Raw genomic sequence first — 19427 nt, 5'->3', positions numbered from 1 at the left:
TCAACCTTTAGTTATCAAATTTTTTAAGTTTGCTCTTTCTATCCTATTATTTTAATGCTAGGGAGCTTATATGTTTGTTCATATATATATGGTTGTTTCTTTAGACTTTACTTTCATAAGTTCTTTTTCCAAGTTATTGATGCACAGGGAATGAGCCCTCAGATGGTGATGATGAGAGATGGGTATATTTCCTTAAATCACTGTGGCATAAGCAGCAGAAGAAAATATGTCTTAAAATTCGGTAATCAGAGGAAAGCGATTACAATAGGAGGCAACACCTTGATCGATATATTCTTGATGGTTGGGTAGGGGAAAAAAATCTATTCCTGATTTTTTTCACTGATTCTGTTCTCTGATTTTCAGAATATACATAATTGTGATGAAAAACATCTTCTAATAATAAACCTCTCTGATTCTTCTTAATGTCCCCAGATAAATAATGCCATAATTGTGCATGTATTTGAAGACAGCATAAGTCATTTATTTCCTTTTGCCAAGAGATCCTTCAATGTCTTTATTTACCTGACAATGACTCACCTCGAGAAACTATGATTCAGGGTAATATAAAATTTTTGAAGTGAGAAAGCAATATGTTGTCTATCTATCTAGGCTTGTGAAATTGTTACTTAGGGGCTCATCAGGGAATTGAAAAGAAGGCTTCTGGACACGTGTTTAAGTGATTAAAATTTCCACAGATTATAATTTTTAACTTATTTGAGTACAGTAAGTAAAAAGGGATCTGTTAATGTGTAACATATATTCCCTAACATACCACTACTAGATTTCTAAACCCACAGTACCAGGTAGGATTCTCATTATACGTGAGAAAATGGACCCACAGAGACTCTGTCATTGCCTCCGTGTTTCAGTAGAGTCAGGGATGGAGTTGGGATTTTCGTCATTTATCTACAATCACAGGTTGATATTTAATATTTCCTGAAAGGATGAGTACGGTATTGTGACACAATATCTGTAGGCATAATGTGAGCTACTTAGTCATTTCCTTTCTCCCTTCTCTCATCACATATATTTCTGATGAAATAAAGGGAAATCCCCAAGACATTTCATTAATCATTTCAATGCATGTAAATGTGCAAACCATATAATGTGAAAACTATATATTAGTTCATAAGGCCTTCTTTTTGATACTTATCCTAGGTACACCTTCATTACACTTATTGTGTTCAATTTACCAATATGTAATCACTGATAACAATGAGTATGGATAATAATAACTCCAGGTGCTATCTCTAAATAAAATCAGATGTCTATCAATTGTTGCAACTATTTTTCCAAACAAGTGCTCGTGCAAATTTATCAAGACTCTGCTGAGTCATTCTAATAGACAAATGATAAAATACAACATTCCTTGATATTATTTATCATCTAGCTCCTACTTATGTTTGAAATTTCTCTCTCAATCTTACTCCTTCTCACTTCTTACTCTCTTACTCCTTCGTACTCAATCCAATAAAATTAAATTTCTGATAAAATTCCAGACAGAATCTCACTTCCATGTCTTTGCTAATAGTCCCTTCCACTTGAAAGTCACTAACCCTCCAGTCACATTTTCAACTCCAATCCCACTGTCACAATCCACTTAAAGCAGTTCCCCATTTTTCTCAATAATCTCTCCTTCCTCTCAACTTCCATAGTACTTTATCTTGTGCTTTTATAATTTCATTTATCCTCTTTTACTAGGAGGTATGTAGATATATAGATATAGATACAGAATATTTGTATCCTCTATTAGAATTTATATTCATGATTAAAAGGTACAATGTTTTAAAATAGGATATATTGTATATATTGATTTGTCTCAGCCCCTGTCCCTCCACCACTCCATCTTGCCTTTGCCTAATCTAGAGCATGATAGACTCAGAATCAAGATAAGTTATGAGATAGAACCTGGCAAAGGGTCACCAGTGGTTATGCTGAGCTCAATGAGGTATCAGCCAGGACTCTTTTTGGCTGTAAGTGAGAAACCCAACTTGAAATAACTAAACAAAATAGGGAATTCATTTTATTTAACTGAGAGAAGAGCAAGAGGCTAAATCACAAGTAGAACTGACATGCTACTAGTACTCTTTTTTCATCTCTCCTCTATCTGCATTGGCTTAATCTTATCTAAATGGCTTAATTCTCTTCAATGACAGATTACCTCCTTCCACTTGTGGAAGCTCCAGTGGCTCTCAGACATGCAGGCTCTTTTTTGCCATGAAGGAGAAAGTGAGACTTGGGCTCCTGGTCCTTGGCTTAAAAATGCCAAACTCAGCCGCCCGTCCATGAATCAAAGATTGTGTCCAGGACAAAGAGGTAATCTAACTGGACAAGCTTGGGTCAGATGCCCATAACAAGCTAATAACTACAGCAGAACTTATAGGAAGATAGTGGCTCCCATTTAACTTTCATGGTTAGAGAAGACGGAAGAAGCACTTCCCCCAAAAAACACTGAAAAAATAGCCGCTATTCTTGGAAGACAAGAAACAGTTGTTGAGTGCAATTGGCAAAGACAATGAAGACAAAAATGTAAATACTCATTATTTTAACATAAGAAGATTACCAGCCAAATCTTTTTAGCTCATTATCTAAGTCAAATTTTTAAGACTTACTGAGCATGAATTCTTGACCCTAGACATGACATTACTGTGAGTGTCAGATGGAAATGTCATTTGAAATATTTATTTAACAAGTGCTATCTCCTGGACACTGACCAGTCAGAACTGATGTCTAGACAACTAGGGAAAAAAACAGCTCTAGTGTGAGTGCCAGTACAAGTTAAATATAATTTGCACTACTGTTAGGGCAAGCCATCAATGAATACAATATGACTGTAGACCCTCTGTATGCCATTTTTTTAGCCATTTTAGTCTGTTACACTCCAATCCCCACATGACAACATGATAAAAATCAGAATCAAGGTAGGTCCAACTTTGAATTTCTTTAATGTACATAAAATCATCAAGAGAAATATCTTTGTGTATATACAAAGATTATGTATCACTAGGCTTGGAATTGAAACATACAGCGTGAAATTTTAGTAAATTTTCCAGATTATTCTGAAGTCATTGGCTCTTTGTTCTGCCAATGCTCTTGGAGAAACACTGCTCTAAATCGCATTCCACTTAGGGAAAAGCACTTGACCTCTTTGACTCAGCCCTTTCATCTTTGAAAGAAAGAGGTAAATTATATAAACTAAAGTGAACTTTATTAATTTTTTTGTACATACCACATTTTATTTCATTTTATTTTATCTTATCACAGATCCAAATGATAGGTTTTATTTATTTATTTATTTTTGCTAATAAACAGAAATTTATCTTTCATAGTTGTGGGGGATGGAAGTCCAGGATCAAGGTAACAGCATGTCTGGGGAGGGCCCTCTTCTGCATTGCAGACATGGCAGAAGGGGCAAAGGGACTCTGTCTGGCCTCTTTCTTTTTTTTTTTTTAACTTATCTATTTTATACATATTAGTGTATAAATGTCAATGCCAATTTCCCAGTTCATCCCACCACCACCACCCCTACCTCCATTTTCCCCTCTTGGTGTCCATACGTTTGTTCTCTACATCTGTGTCTCTATTTCTGCCTTGCAAATCTGTTCATCTGTACCATTTTTCTAGATTCCAATGTATGCGTTAATATACAATATTTGTTTTTCTCTTTCTGACTTACTTCACTCTGTATGACAGTATCTAGGTCCATCCACATCTCTACAAATGACCCAATTTCATTCCTTTTTATGGCTGAGTAATATTCCATTGTATATATGTACCACATCTTCTTTATCCATTCATCTGTTGATGGGCATTTAGGTTGCTTCCATGACCTGGCTATTGTAAATAGTGTTGCAATGAATATTGGGACGCATATGTCTTTTTGAATTATGGTTTTCTCTGGGGATATGCCCAGTAGTGGGATTGCTGGGTCATATGGTAATTCTACTTTCAGTTTTTTAAGGACCCTCCATACTGCTCTCCATAGTGGCTGTATCAATTTACATTCCCACCAACAGTGCAAGAGCGTTCCCTTTTCTCCACATCCTCTCCAGCATTTGTTATTTGTAGATTTTCTGATGATGCTCATTCTAACTGGTGTGAGGTGATACCTCAGTGTAGTTTTGATTTGCATTACTATAATAATTAGTGATGTTGAGCAGCTTTTCCTGTGCCTCTTGGCCATCTATGTATCTTCTTTGGAGAAATGTCTATTTAGGTCTTCTGCCCATTTTTGGATTGGGTTGTTTGTTTTTTTAATATTGAGCTGCATGAGCTGTTGATATATTTTGGAGATTAATCCTTTGTCAATTGCTTCATTTGCAAATATTTTCTCCCATTCTGAAGGATGTCTTTTCATCTTGTTTATAGTTTCCTTTGCTGTGCAAAAACTTTTAAGTTTCATTAGGTCCCATTTGTTTATTTTTGTTTTTATTTCCATTACTCTAGGAGGTGGGTCAAATCAGATCTTGCTGTGATTTATGTCAAAGAGTGTTCTTCCTATGTTTTCCTCTAAGAGTTTTAGAGTGTCTGGTCTTAAATTTAGGTCTTTAATCCATTTTGAGTTTATTTTTATGCATGATGTTAGGGAGTGTTCTAATATCTTTCTTTTACATTTAGCTGTCCAGTTTTCCCAGCACCACTTACTGAAGAGACTGTCTTTTCTCCATTGTATATTCTTGCCTCCTTTGTCATAGATTAGGTGACCATAGGTGCATGGGTTTATCTCTGAGTTTTCTATCCTGTTCCATTGATCAATATTTCTGTTTATGTGCCAGTACCATATTGTCTTGATTACTGTAGCTTTGTAGTATAGTCTGAAGTCAGGGAATCTGATTTCTCCAGCTCCGTTTTTTACCCCTCAAGATTGCTTTGACTATTCGGGGTCTTTTGTGTCTCCATACAAATTTTAAGATTTTTTGTTCTTGTTCTGTAAAAAATGCCATTGGTAATTTGATAGGGATTGCATTGAATCTGTAGATTGCTTTGGGTAGTACAGTCATTTTCACAATATTGATTCTTCCAATCCAAGAACATGCTATATCTCTCCGACTGTGTCTTCTTTGATTTCTTTCATCAGTGTGTGATAGTTTTCTGAGTACAGGTCTTTTGCCTCCTTAGGTAGGTTTATTCCTTGGTATTTTATTCTTTTTTCTGCAGTAGTGAGTGGGATTGTTTCCTTAATTTCTCTTTCTGATCTTTCGTTGTTAGTATATAGTAATGCAAGTGATTTCTGTGCATTAATTTTGTATCCTGCTAATTTACCAAATTCACTTATTAGCTCTAGTAGTTTTCTGGTGGCATCTTTAGGATTCTCTATGTAGAGTACCATGCCATCTGCAAACAGTGACAGTTTTACCTCTTCTGTTCCGACTTGGATTCCTTTTATTTCTCTTTCTTCTCTGATTGCCATGGCTACGACTTCCAAGACTATGTTGAATAATAGTGGCGAGAGTGAACATCTTTGTCTTGTTCCTGATCTTAGAGAAAATGCTTTCAGTTTTTCCACTGTTGAGAATGATGTTGAATGTGGGTTTGTCATATATGGCCTTTATTATATTGAGGTAAGTTTCTCTATGCCTACTTTCTGGAGAGTTTTTATCATTAATGGGTGTTGAATTTTGTCAAAGCTTTTTCTGCATCTATTGAGATGATCATATGGTTTTCATTCTTCAATTTGTTAATATGGTGTATGACATTGATTGATTTGCATATATTGAAGTTTCCTTGCTTTCCTGAGATAAATCCCACTTGATCATGGTGTATGATCCTTTTAATATGTTGTTGGATTCTGTTTGCTAGTATTTTGTTCAGAATGTTTGCATCTATGTTCATCAGTGATAGTGGTTGGCAATTTGCTTTATTTGTAGTATCTTTGTCTGGTTTTGGTATCAGGATAATGGTGGCCTTGTAGAATGAGTTTGGGAGTGTTCCTGACTCTGCAATTTTTTGGAAGAGTTTGAGAAGGATGGTTGTTAGCTCTTCTCTAAATGTTTGATAGATTCACCTGTGAAGCCATCTGGTCCAAGACTTTCGTTTGTTGGAACATTTTTAATCACAGTTTCAATTTCATTACTTGTGATTGGTCTGTTCATATTTTCTATTTCATCCTGGTTCAGTCTTGGAAGGTTATAGCTCTCTAAGAATTTGTCCATTTCTTCCAGGTTGCCGATTTTATTGGCATAGAGTTGCTTGTATTAGTCTCTTATGATGCCTTGTATTTCTACAGTTTCCACTGCAACTTCTCCGTTTTCGTTTCTAATTTTATTGATTTGAGTCCTCTCCCTCTTTTTCTTGATGAGTCTGGCTAAAGGTTTATCAATTTTGTTTATCTTCTAAAAGAAAGAATATTAGTTTTATTGATCTTTGCTACTGTTTTCTTTGTTTCCATTTCATTTATTTCTGCTGTGATCTTTATGATTTCTTTCCTTCGACTAACTTTGGGTTGTGTTTGTTCTTCTTTCTCTAGTTCCTTTAGGTGTCAGGTTAGATTGTTTATTTGAGATTTTTCTTGTTTCTTGAAGTAGGATTTTATTGCTATAAACTTCCCTCTTAGAACTTCTTTTGTTGCATTCCATAGGTTTTGGATCGTTGTGTTTTCATTGTCATTTGTCTCTAGGTACTTTTGTATTTCCTCTTTGATTTCTTCAGTTATCTCTTGGTTATTTAGTAACATATAGTTTAGCCTCCATGTGTTTGTGTTTTTTACTTTTTTTTCCCTGTAATTAATTTCTAACCCCATAGCGTTGTGGTTGGAAAACATGCTTGATATGATTTCAATTTTCTTAAATTACTGAGGCTTGATTTGTGACCCAAGATGTGATCTATCCTAGAGAATGTTCTATGTGTACTTGAGAAGAAAGTGTAATCTGCTGTTTTTGGATGGAATGTCCTATAAATATCAATTAAATCTATCTGGTCCATTGTGTCATTTAAAGCTTCTGTTTCCTTATTTATTTTCATTTTGGATGATCTGTCCATTGGTGTAAGTGAGGTGTTAAAGTCCCCCACTATTATTGTGTTACTGTCGATTCCCTCTTTTATAGCTGTTAGCAGTTGCCTTATGTATTGAGGTGCTCCTATGTTGGGTGCATATATATTTATAATTGTTATATCTTCTTCTTGGATTGATCCCTTGATCATTATGTAGTGTCCTTCTTTGTCTCTTGTAACATTCTTTATTTTAAAATCTATTTTATCTGGTATGAGTATTGCTACTCCAGCTCTCTTTTGATTTCCATTTGCATGGAATATCTTTTTCCATCCCCTCACTTTCAGTCTGAATGTGTCCCTAGATCTGAAGTGGGTCTCTTGTAGACAGCATATATATGGGTCTTGTTTTTGTAACCATTCAGCAAGCTTGTGTCTTTTGGTTGGAGCATTTAATCCATTCACATTTAAGGTCATTACCAGTATGTATGTTCCTATGACCATTTTCTTAATTGTTTTGGGTTTGTTTTTGTAGGTCCTTTTCTTCTCTTGTGTTTCCCACTTAGAGAAGTTCCTTTAGCATTTGTTGTAGAGCTGGTTTGGTGGTGCTGAATTCTCTTAGCTTTTGCTCGTCCGTAAAGTTTTTGATTTCTCCATCGAATCTGAACGAGATCCTTGCTGGGTAGAGTAATCTTGGTTGTAGGTTCTTCCCTTTCATCACTTTAAATATAACGTGCCACTCCCTTCTGGCTTGTAGTGTTTCTGCTGAGAAATCAGTTGTTAACCTTATGAGAGTTCCCTTGTATGTTATTTGTCATTCTTCCCTTGTTGCTTTTAATAATTTTTCTTTGTCTTTCATTTTTGTCAATTTGATTACTATGTGTCACAGCATGTTTCTCTTTGGGTTTATCCTGCCTTGGACTCTCTGTGCTTCCTGGACTTGGGTGGATATTTCCCCTCGCATGTTAGGGAAGTTTTCCTCTATAATCTCTTCAAATATTTTCTCAGGTCCTTTCTCTGTCTCTTCTCCTTCTGGGACCCCTATAATGCGAATGTTGGTGCATTTAATGTTGTCCCAGAGGTCTCTTAGGCTGTCTTCATTTCTTTTCCTTATTTTTTCTTTATTTTGTTCCACAGCAGTGAATTCCACCATTCTGTCTTCCAGGTCACTTTTCCGTTTTTCTGCCTCAGTTATTCTGCTACAGATTCCTTCTACTGTATTTTTCATTTCAGTTATTGTATTGTTCTTCTCTGTTTGTTTCTTCTAGGTGTTTGTTCTTTAATTCTTCTAGGTCTTTGTTAAGCATTTATTGCATCTTCTTAATCTTTGCCTCCATTCTTTTTCTGAGGTCCTGGATCATATTCACTGTCATTATTCTGAATTATTTTTCTGGATGGTTGCCTATCTCCACTTCATTTAGTTGTTTTTCTGGGGTTTTGTCTTGTTCCTTCATCTGATACACAGTCCTCTGCCTTTTCATTTTGTATATCTTTCTATGAATGTGGTTTTCGTTCCACAGGCTGCAGGATTGTAGTTCTTCTGCTTGCTGTCTGCCCTCTCTAAGCTAAACTGAACTTTAGCTGTAACATAATTGTCCCGTGAAAGACTAAGCAAAATTTAATCCCTGAATGTAATCATGTGTTTAAAGAACAAGACGTACCTAAGGAGCTTTCTAATCTGTCCTTATATCACCATTATCAGAGTAAAATTTAAAAGAACTAGTTATTTCTTACAGTGTAGTTCAAATTAGGTAATATAATTTGAAGCCTTGTACTTTAACCTTTTAATTTTATTTTTAATATCCAGTTCAGATATTAGCAAACCTCTTTGACCCTGGAGTGAGGCTTAACAGTGTCTTCGGAGATACAGGAATCATTTAAGTAACACCAGAAGCCACTACATGGGCAAAAATTACTTCCCAAACCCTACTAGGAGTGCCTTTCCTTTGACTCATCCTTAAGAATTAAAGCTATAAAAGAATGTCTTCTTTGCAATTCACAAACGTTATCTGTAAGGGAATCTGAGAGAAGACATGGATCTGGCTCCTATTACCCCATAATATCAATAATATCTTGGTATTGTTTTGAGGCAGATCCAGGTTTTGAAGGGCTTGAAATGTTGTACAATTATTGGACCTTCTTTAATATAAAGAATACAAAAGTATTAATATAAAAGTGGATTCTAAAGGGAATTTTTAGTTAGGTTAGGAAAAAGATAATCAAATTAAATTACTGGAATTTGGAGATTCAGGTTCTTTTCTTCTGAGATGTCTTTAAACAATTTACTAGAAATAATTATATAGAAATATTTTCTAAATTCAGCCTGACTTTCAGTGCCTTTCTACAACATTCTACAGAACTCAACAACTGCCAGCACTCACAGGGACCTATGCAAATAAGGTATTAAGTTTAATAAGCTTAAGCTTAATAAGCAAAACGATAAATCATGTATTATTAAATCATCAGGTTAACAGGCAAACAGGAACAAGAATACTACAGAATCAATGTTAAGAGTGGATGAGGAGATCAGAAGCTGACTTCAGGGACTGCTTCAGGTGGGCAGTCAAGGTAGCCACTGAACAGGATGCCTAGAAGTCCTTATATGGGGGCTTCCAAGTAAGAGAGCATTAAAGATAAACTCCTCATCATTGGATACACTCAGCCAGGCAACACTAGCAGGCCAAATACTGTCATTCAGGAGATATACAGGAAAAAAATATAAAAAAAAAAAGAAAGGAAGTTGGAAAATATATGGGCGGGGCAGAAGGATATAGGAAAAAAGAAGTAGAAGAGAAAAACAATATTGCGAAAGAGATAGAGAAGTGCTTAAACATCTGTTTTGAGTAATACTGTAGTACTAACCACTCAATTCACTTGCTGTGTATCAGGAACTTGGTGCTCGGTGAACATTAGACTTGGAAGGAATCAAGGGAGTTAGCCTGACAGAGCAGGACATTACATTAATGATAGTTTTCTTCTATTCCCTCAGTTTTCAGATTAGAAAATGAGACACAGAGGTCTCTGACCTGTCAGAGGTGCTGTAGGCTAGTCGTGAGCAGGGCCAGTGTCCACAAGCCCAATGTCTGATGAAAACATCAGTAATGTTTTCTTTATGATTGCTTTGCAAAAAACTAGGAAAAAAAAAAAAACAACATAGCAAAGATAATAATCTTGTCCTCAGTGAACTTAAACATTTTCCATCTAAAGTTGTCTACATTCTTTATTCCTTCAAGGACCATCTCAAATCAAAATTTAAAATAATAATAATAATAATAAAGGAACACATAAGGGTTTTCTTTGCCAAAAGTAACCATTTCTCCCTTTGCATGCCCAGTGCATCTTGCCTTCATATCTTATGACATTTACTTCTTCCTCTGTCTGGGTTTCTTCCTCCTGTCTCCCCCCTGATCCCACACACACACACCAAGGAATTACATGTAGAGCTATACACATACACAGATCTCTATGTGCACATATACCCCTATACAGAGACACCCCCAAAAACACACACACAAGCTCCTGAGAGAAGCATCTGTGCTCAATCACGATTGTGTCCTCTGTGGTACTTTACACATAGGGATCTGCTAAAAATTATTTCTGGGGGAAATTAGCTCCAGGGCTGCCTGAGGACACAAGCACTGGAATTCACCAGGCATCACTAGTGTATGATTTTTTTAAAATTGAAGTATAGTTGATTTACAATGTTGTGCTAATTTCTGCCATACAGCAAAATGACTCAGTTATAGTGTATTGTTCTTTTGATAGGTGAAAGCCCTCTGCAATCTCATGGCTTTAACTGCCACCTGTGAGTGATGATATTAAGTATATATCACCTGTTCAGAACTCATCTCCAGCTTCATCCTCTCACTGCATTCTAAATATTTTATAGGTATCAAAGACAATACTCCCAAAATAGAAATCATCAAGTTTCCCACCATAGCTGCATGCTTTTCTTTCACTTACATCACCCCACCCCTCTCCCAAGCTGGAAATCTTACTGTTGTTATTGATGAGGCCCACAACCTTATCTCAAGTACCCCTATTATGTGCAAAGTTCAAGTCTTTCTTGTTTTTTCTCATTCTAATGCCTCTTCTCTTTTTTTTTTTGCTGTGTAATTCAAGTCTAGGTTTTCATTATTTCTAACTTGCATTATTGAAATAATATAATTGATTTACTGGTCTCTGCTCCAATTCCAGTATATACATCTCAACAAAATGCCAGTCTCCTATTCAAAATTCCAAATGCTCCAAATTACTTACAGATTAAAATTTGAATGTCTTGCTCTATAATCAAGGCCCTCTATTTTTTGGACTCCATTTATATTTCCAAATTTGCCTAGTATGATTTCCCTTCACATACCAAGAAGCCAGAAAAACTGATACTCCTATTTCTGGTGGTTTCCTATCTCTTTGTTCCTGCAGTTCCATTTACTTTCTCCTTTCTCTCACTTATACAAATTCTAACTATTCTTATAATTCCCTCAAATGCACATAATACTTTAGGGATACCTCATTCAAGGCAGGGCACTCATCACTTCCTATCTTACACTACAGTGATTTTGATGTATAGCTCTTCTCCCATCCTTGGGTATATGCTGTTTCTTTAAGAATACACTTGTTGAGTGCTTGAGAGCACAGTCCATGGCTGATTTATCTTTGTAACTCCCACAATGCCTAGCAAAATGCATGCATATTATAGATATTCAATAAATATATGTTGACTTAACAAATAAGCATTCATTTATCTGAAAATGACAAAGAAAGTTCCGAGACCTTTACTTATTTAAAAAAAAAATCAACACCATTATTTACCATAGGATTTGTTCATAGTTATTTATTTCCTCTGAAATATAATCAGTAGCTAAACTACCAGTGTTGATTAGCACTTTCAATAATTATTATTTTAAATGGTATTGAATATACATGCAATCCAATCCTTAAGGGAAGATTAAGATTTCATCATAATGATTCAGTCTATGAGTACTTCTTATTTCAGTACATCAAAAGTTTAGCAGTCTTCAAACAGATATAGACAACACAGTGCTTTCCAATGTAACATCTACAGGACTGGAGAGAAATTGTGACATTCATTTTATGTTTAAAGACTATTCTTTATTTCCCAGGTGTGATGGGAGAATATGAGCCAAAAATTGAGGTCCATTTCCCTTTCACAGTTACAGCTGCTAAGGGAACAACTGTTAAGATGGAATGCTTTGCACTTGGCAAGTAAGTACATATCCTTCTATAATTAGACACAATTGTTTATTAAGATGTGACATATCTTATTTTTGGATCACTTATTTTGCTAGGTTTTATTTTCCTTGAATGAAACCTTGAAGCTTCTTGGTGGTTATTCATTTTTTAAAAGAAGGGCAAATGGGAATTGATGAAGCAACCAATTATCATCTTTCTGGTTATTTCTATGAACACTGATGTATATAGTTTTGCTATTTTAACATAAAGGAAAAGTCTTTAAATAAAAGAAGAGCTTTACATCTCTTTGCTTACTTGTCTTAAAATTTCAGTATCATTCTTAAATTTCCTTCAGCAATGATGAAATAAAATGAAATGAAATAAAAAGGGGATAAGGTGCTATCCCCTACTTATGTAAAGCGTATAGATTCTGATAAGATATAATAAGACAAGAGTATAAAAATCATAAATAGTTACACTGATGCAATTGATTACTTCAGTCTCTCCTGAAATAATGATAACATGATAGCACCAGCTGTCAATATGCATAACATGCAATCATTCCCCAAATCAGAAAGATGATTTACATCACACTCTAATGCCTGCTATGATTAATGATTCTATTTCTGATGTTTTAAATCTCACAATATAAAATCACTTGTCAATGATGTTTACAGTATAAATATTGGGCATAGGAACAGGAGTGAGATTTTGATTATATTTGATTAGAGTATTATGATTTATTTTAAATAGAGTGTTGTAGTTTTGTGGTTTTTTTAGGGTGATAAGACCTCAGAGTCCTTTCTAGACTCTATAATTATAATTTGCATAAATGCATCTCTATCAGAGTTACTAATCATTCAACCTCAGTCGTGGTGAGCTAACTCCCACAGCATAACTATGAAGTACTTGGAGATAAAACACGCTCTATAAATGTGTTTGAAGTAGGTGTAGTCTATGGGTGAGAAAAATATTAGTAAATATGAAAAATTCAGCTAGTAAGAGGAGGTTTAGGGCATGACAATAGTAAGCACCGTGTTTCCTAATATTAGGACTGATTGATATATGTGCAATTCTGTTTAAATCTGAGTAGGAGCAAGATCATAATAAACTAAAAACAAAATAAATTGTTGGATGGTCTATTAAAAGTGTTGAGTGATCCAGCAAAAGATGCCTGTAAGTAGAAACATATTTCAATAATTTAAAATTCATCCAGGAGTTATTTGGCAGATATCTGAGGAAGATTTCCAAACTCATATATATTAGTTAAATGCACGAGATTCAATAATACCTTAAAAGTAATGTTTTTCACCATCTGCCCATGTTGTGGTACCAAGTATGCCTGAAAATGTCCCAAGTGAACTGATCAATTCTGATAAATACAAAAATAATTATTTGGCTTGATGTCAAAGGTTTTAGTATATCCTACAGTTAAATAATTCTTAAATGCCAGAATTTGCACTAAAGCCACAAACAAAAGGAGGGCATACTGTAAAACAAATTAGAGAACTAGATTCATAGAGAAAAAGCAATATGGGAAATTTCCCCAGGCAGGCTTATTTAATAAGTTTGATGTGTTTGCTTTTGGAAGTCTTGAAATATGCTTAGTAAATTGATCCTTAAAGTCCCTTTCATTCTAGGTAGGATCCAACTGTCAAATTAAGTTCTGTTAATACTTTATTTTCTTCAACTTCTCCACTCCTTCTTTGCTACTCCCTCTCCCCTCATGAAAATAAATAAATAAATAGGAAGATGAACAAAACACACAGCCTGTCAAGAAGGTCTCTGCTGCCCATTTGATATTCTTTATGTGAAGTGTCACAATTATGAAAAAAAAAAATCATGTTACGAAGAGATTTATCTCTACCTAAAGACTAACTTACCACTCTGATGAAAGTAAATAAGATCAAAGAAATAACATCTTTACATGTGTTAATTTCTTTACATCACATTATCATGTGGAGTAGACCATCATTGCATCCCGACATGATCACAGCAATTTCAGGTTACTACCTGAGCATCTGCTTCATTCCCACAGCTCACCTGAGCTGCTTCCCACTTTAACAAGTACATGATTCTCTGGCAGACATTTGTCTGTCCAAAATCTTCAGTATCTGTCACTAGATATCCATCCACACCTTGCCACTCAAGCTGATTTGTCCCCTCAGTCTGTCCACATGGAATGGTTTAACCAAACGTTCCTCATAGAATATTATAACCAAATTCTGGCAGAGAGCACGTCAAGCTCTTTTCTATGGGCCTTGCACTTGCTGTTTCCTCCATCAGGACAATCTTTCCCGTTCTTTCTATGCTGGCTCCCACTTAGTCTCTGGCCTCAACTTAAATATCACCCTCTAAGAGTTCATCTGTAATACTTTGTTTAATTCACACCCATTACACTGTATCTCAATTCTTGTATTTGTTTCTTCATAACCCTTAATACAGCTCTAAAATATTTACATATGTGTTTCTCTACATAAAATTTAAAAATATATATATATGTGTATGTGTATATATATATATATATATATATATTATATTCACCATATCAGTCAGGAATCCAGCTGGAAAGACTCCGATGGCTCAAAAGAGTTTAGTAAAGGCATAAATTGAAATTCATATCCTGACTTTTTCCCCGTGCCTTCTGATTGCCTCTGGTGGCTCTCATGGCTAAAGGCAACCAGAAGCCAGCTTGCAAGCCCAGAGGATGCAGTTGGCAGTACAGAAAAGAAGGCAGAGAGTCTGGGGGAAGAGGAGGGTGACAGGCAAGGGAGGCAAACAGAATAACCAGCAAGTCACCATCATTAAGTTCTAAGCTCCATGAGGGCAGGAGTCATGACTGCATTCTTCACTTGTATTTCCTAGTGCCTACCACAGTGCTTGGCACAGAGCACTCAGGAGATATTTGTTGAAGGAGTAAATGAACTCAGAGAATACTGTGTCTACTTAATCCAATCAACTCTTTATTAACAGATAATAAATAATAAATAATAGCCTTTATTTTCACATGTCAAAATATACTTCCATTGCTCACAAAATATGTTTGTTTGTTTTACTCCTTTTGAAACGTACATTTACCTCTATATATAATCTGTCCCTAAAGGCATTCAGTTCTTGTAACTTAGAGGATGTAAATTAATGCAGTCATAGTTGCACAGATAATTTAAAAATATATGAATGGATATTTTTTCTGTATTCTTAAAGGAAAATAGCAGAAGGCAAGTGATTTTAGGTTATCAAATTTTACTATGTCTTAATATCACACAGGTTCAGCAACCTGCCAAATTTGAAGTTAAATAAAAAGTCAACAGGAAAGTTGTAAGCTGAAAGTTTTCTTCTAAAGAAATCTCTACTTAAATCTGAATTTAGAAAAAAATCAAATGGTTTCTCTGTAGGCTACTGCAGCAGAATACAATAGGAATGTGCTGGCTACACCCTGAGAAATCTCTCTGGAAACAGAATTACACAACACTGAGTACAGAAAGAATGCATAAAGTGACTGTCACGCTATGTTTAGTGTTGGTCAATTCTGCAAAGGTATAGGGTTGGCCAAAAAATGTCTTCGGTTTTTAAGTAAAAATAAAAGACACATTTTTCATTTTTACCAAGAACTTTGTTGAACAAAATATTCACCCTTTTGTTCCACTACCTTCTGCCATTTTTCAGGCAATTTCATAATACCACCTTCCCAAATCTTTTTACCTTTTTGAGCGAAGAACTCTTCCAGGTGCCTTTTACAGTCTTCCAGGGACTGTAATTTGAAATTTCCCTGGAAGAGAATTTTTTAAAGACCGAAATAAATGGAAATCCGAAGGTGCAATGTCTGGTGAATACGGTGGATGAATCAGAACTTCCTAGCCAAGCTGTAACAGTTTTTGCCTGGTCATCAAATAAACATGCGGTCTCGCATTATCCTGATGGAAGATTATGGGTTTTCTGTTGACTAATTCCGGACTTTTCATCAAGGGCTGCTTTCAGCTGGTCTAACTGGGAGCAGTACTTGTTGGAATTAAATTAATCATTTGGTTTTCCAGACGGAGGTCATAACAGAGGACTTCCTTCCAATTCCACCATATACACAACATCACCTTCTTCGGATGAAGACCAGCTTTTGGTGTGGTTGGTGGTGGTGCATTTCGCTTGCACCATGATCTCTTCCATTCTGCATTATTGTACAGTATCCACTTTTCATCGCCCGTCACAATTTGTTTTAAAAACGGAGCATTTTCATTACATTTAAGTAGAAAATCGCATGTGGAAATACCATCAAGAAAGTTTTTTTGCTTGACTTATGTGGAACACAAGCATCTAAGCAATTAAAGTAACCAGGCTGGTGCAAATGATTTTCAGTGTTTGATTGGTATAATGTTGATTGTTCTCAATTAATGTCTCGATTTGATCGCTATCAACTTCAACTTGTCTACCCGACCGTGGATCACCCTCCAGCGAGAAATCTCCAGCACAAAACTTTGCAAACCACTTTTGACACGTTCGATCAGTCACAGCACCTTCTCCAAACACGGCACAAATTTTTCTTTGCATTTCAGTTGCATTTTTACAGTTCTCGAAATAATGAAGCATAATATGCCTAAAATGTTGTTTTTTTCTTCGATCTTCAATATTAAAATGGCTACAAAAAAATTCACCAATTTTGGTAAGTTTTTTTTTTTTTTAAATGCATGCTGATATAACAGCTGTCAATACAATCTAACGAAATTGTTTCAAATGAAGTGAAAGATAACTAAGTGCTACTAGTGCCATCTTACAGAAAAAACTGAATGAACTCTTTGGCCAACCCAGTATAATTTCCCCGGAAAAATGGGAAATGCTTAACGAGGATCCATCAGGAAACAAAGGTGTGTAAAGACTTGGGAAATACAGCAAAGTGTAAAAAAGGGGAGGTGGATTAATTACTTTGGAAGAAAAGACTGTTTTAGACGTATAAAATGTTATTATCAAGAGATCACCCACAAGCTGTTCTCCAGTTTCAACAAAGTGGGAAGAGGGTGAAATTCCAACATTATGGGATTAAACTAGCAGAATTAGATTGGGTATAATGTAGAAGTTCCGAAAAAAGTTGTTAGAGGGAAAATGGGTTATCGGCAGAGGCAGTAGAAGCTTTTCTCCCCACACTGCTGTAATAATATAGTAAGATCCATTTGTCTTCTAATAATTTAGATGTAATGTTTTCTGAAAGGAGAGAAATGGTCTGGGTCAGGTTGGAAATGAACATTTTAAACATTCTCTTTTTCTGGCCACTCATCCACCCACTGGGGCTGAATATTAAGAGTAGAAGGCTAGAGTCAGGCAGACTTAATTAGCTACCTTTTTGCAACTACATTATTACGCAACGTTTTAAAGTGGTTGGTGGTATGTGCAGGAAATAGAAAGGAAGAGTGTTGCCTTTTTTTACTCAGCAATCAGCTCAGTGACTTTAGTTTGGGAAGAAAGGGTGTCTTTGATATTTCCCAGGTTGGCTTTTAAACACAGGACACAAAATTCTTGAAAGGAAATGAGAGGTAAGAGGTCAAAAGACAATGCAAGTAAGGAATCTCTTAAGACCCTAATAAATATTTCATTTCAGTGGTTCTCTCTGAATGTGGTATGACTAGAGATTATCATACTAAGTGAAGTAAGTCAGACAGAGAAAGACAAATACCCTATGATATCACTTATATGTGGAATCTAAAAAAGTGATACAAATGAACTTTTTTTACAAAACAGAAACAGACCCACAGACTTAGAAAATAAACTTATAGTTACTAAAGGGGAAAGTTGGGGGAAGGGATAAATTAGGAGTTTGGGATTAACATATACACACTACTATAGATAAAATAGATAATCAACAAGGACCTACTGTATAGCGCAGGGAACTCTACTCAATATTCTGTAATATCCTATATGGGAAAAGAATCTGATAAAGAATAGATATATGTATATGTATAACTGAATCACTTTGCTGTACGCCTGAAACTAACACAACATTGTAAATCAACTAAACTCCAATATAAAATAAAACTTTTTTTTAAAAAAGAAATGCAGTAAAAAAGAAAAACCAGAAAGTTGGTGATATTTTCAACTGGTGGTACTCGGTATTTAAGAATAGTCTATATAAGTTGTTAGCAAGGTCACACAGAGCAAAACAAGAACTTTAAAATATGGAGAGTTAGTAAGTGCAAGAAGTAGCTACTATCTCTTGGGCAGAGGGAAAAAAAGGAAGAGTTGGAATCATTAAAAATTAGAAGTTTGGAGGCACTCCTCTGGGACTCAGACCTCTGAGGAGTGAGCACCAGCCAGCTGGCTGGTGCTAAGTTTTCCGAGGTGGCGGTGTGATGCAGCTCGAACTACAAGTGTTGGAAAAACTCAAATTGGTTCGTTTGCTGCTTTGGGAAGAATGCCCTGCTGAGGTGCCATTCACAGGAATCTCAAGCAGACAGTGAGCAACAAGGAGTACGGCCCTTCTCCCTCCTCTATCCTTGCAGCCTCTCTCTAGTGCCCCCCTCCTGGCAGTGCAGAATTATGGTTTCCAGAATCCTAGCCCTTGTATCACAAAGCAGAGTAAGAAGAGTGAAGCTGAGAGATGGTAATTTAATAACCAGCACAAGTTCCACTTTACATTTTCAAACTCATCTTTTAATCAACCATGGACACCCCTTCCTGTATCTTATGCCCACATGCTTTCCTGCATCTTATGCCCACATGCTTTCCTGCATCTTTTGCCCACATGCTTTCCTGCCTATGTGGTCCTGCAACTCGGATACTTCAGTCTAAAATACCCTGCCTTCACAATCCCTGTTCAATCTTCAGGGTTTAGGTTTAGGTCAAATGCCACTTCTCTATTAATTCCCACCTGTTTTACTCGAGATTCAATATCTTTTCTTTGGAAACATATGAGCACCTATATTTCACTATTTAGCCTGCCCCATTGGGCCAGCTGTGTATATCTGTCTACTGTGCTAAATTTTTGGATCCCTAGAGTATTCTTATATGCAGCAAGTGTTGAATATGTTTACTGAATTGAATTCAGATATGAGAAATGTGGTCAATTATTTGTAACAGGATGTATATTATTGGCTTGGTTTGGTCAGACAGAAGTCTCCAGATGCCTTTCACATGTCTTGGCCCTGAAAATTCAGACCACTTAATATTAGCTACAGTTTTCTGGCAGGTTTCATTTCACCATATGACCTTTTGCAGACCCCAGAAAGATCACTAGATATGTCACACGGCCACCACCAACAAAGAAGTAAAATTTGGTCACTGATGCTTAAATGACCCCTTACACAAGAGCAAACTTGGGGTTGTTC

General features: G+C 35.8%; 1 protein-coding gene across 1 annotated transcript in view; it reads left to right on the top strand.

Moving 5' to 3' along the window:
* The window catches only part of CNTN5 (contactin 5), a 1372019-nt gene that overhangs the window by 1006322 nt on the left and 346270 nt on the right, over window positions 1–19427 (top strand). The window contains exon 9 of the mRNA XM_068554615.1: window positions 12051–12153. Within this exon, the coding sequence (XP_068410716.1) occupies window positions 12051–12153 (103 nt within the window). The remainder of the gene's footprint in view (window positions 1–12050; window positions 12154–19427) is intronic.

This window comes from Eschrichtius robustus, chromosome 11, assembly GCF_028021215.1.
Source record: "Eschrichtius robustus isolate mEscRob2 chromosome 11, mEscRob2.pri, whole genome shotgun sequence".
Lineage (NCBI taxonomy): Eukaryota > Metazoa > Chordata > Mammalia > Artiodactyla > Eschrichtiidae > Eschrichtius > Eschrichtius robustus.
Note: the sequence above shows the minus strand (reverse complement) of the source record. Positions and strands in the feature narration are given on the sequence as shown.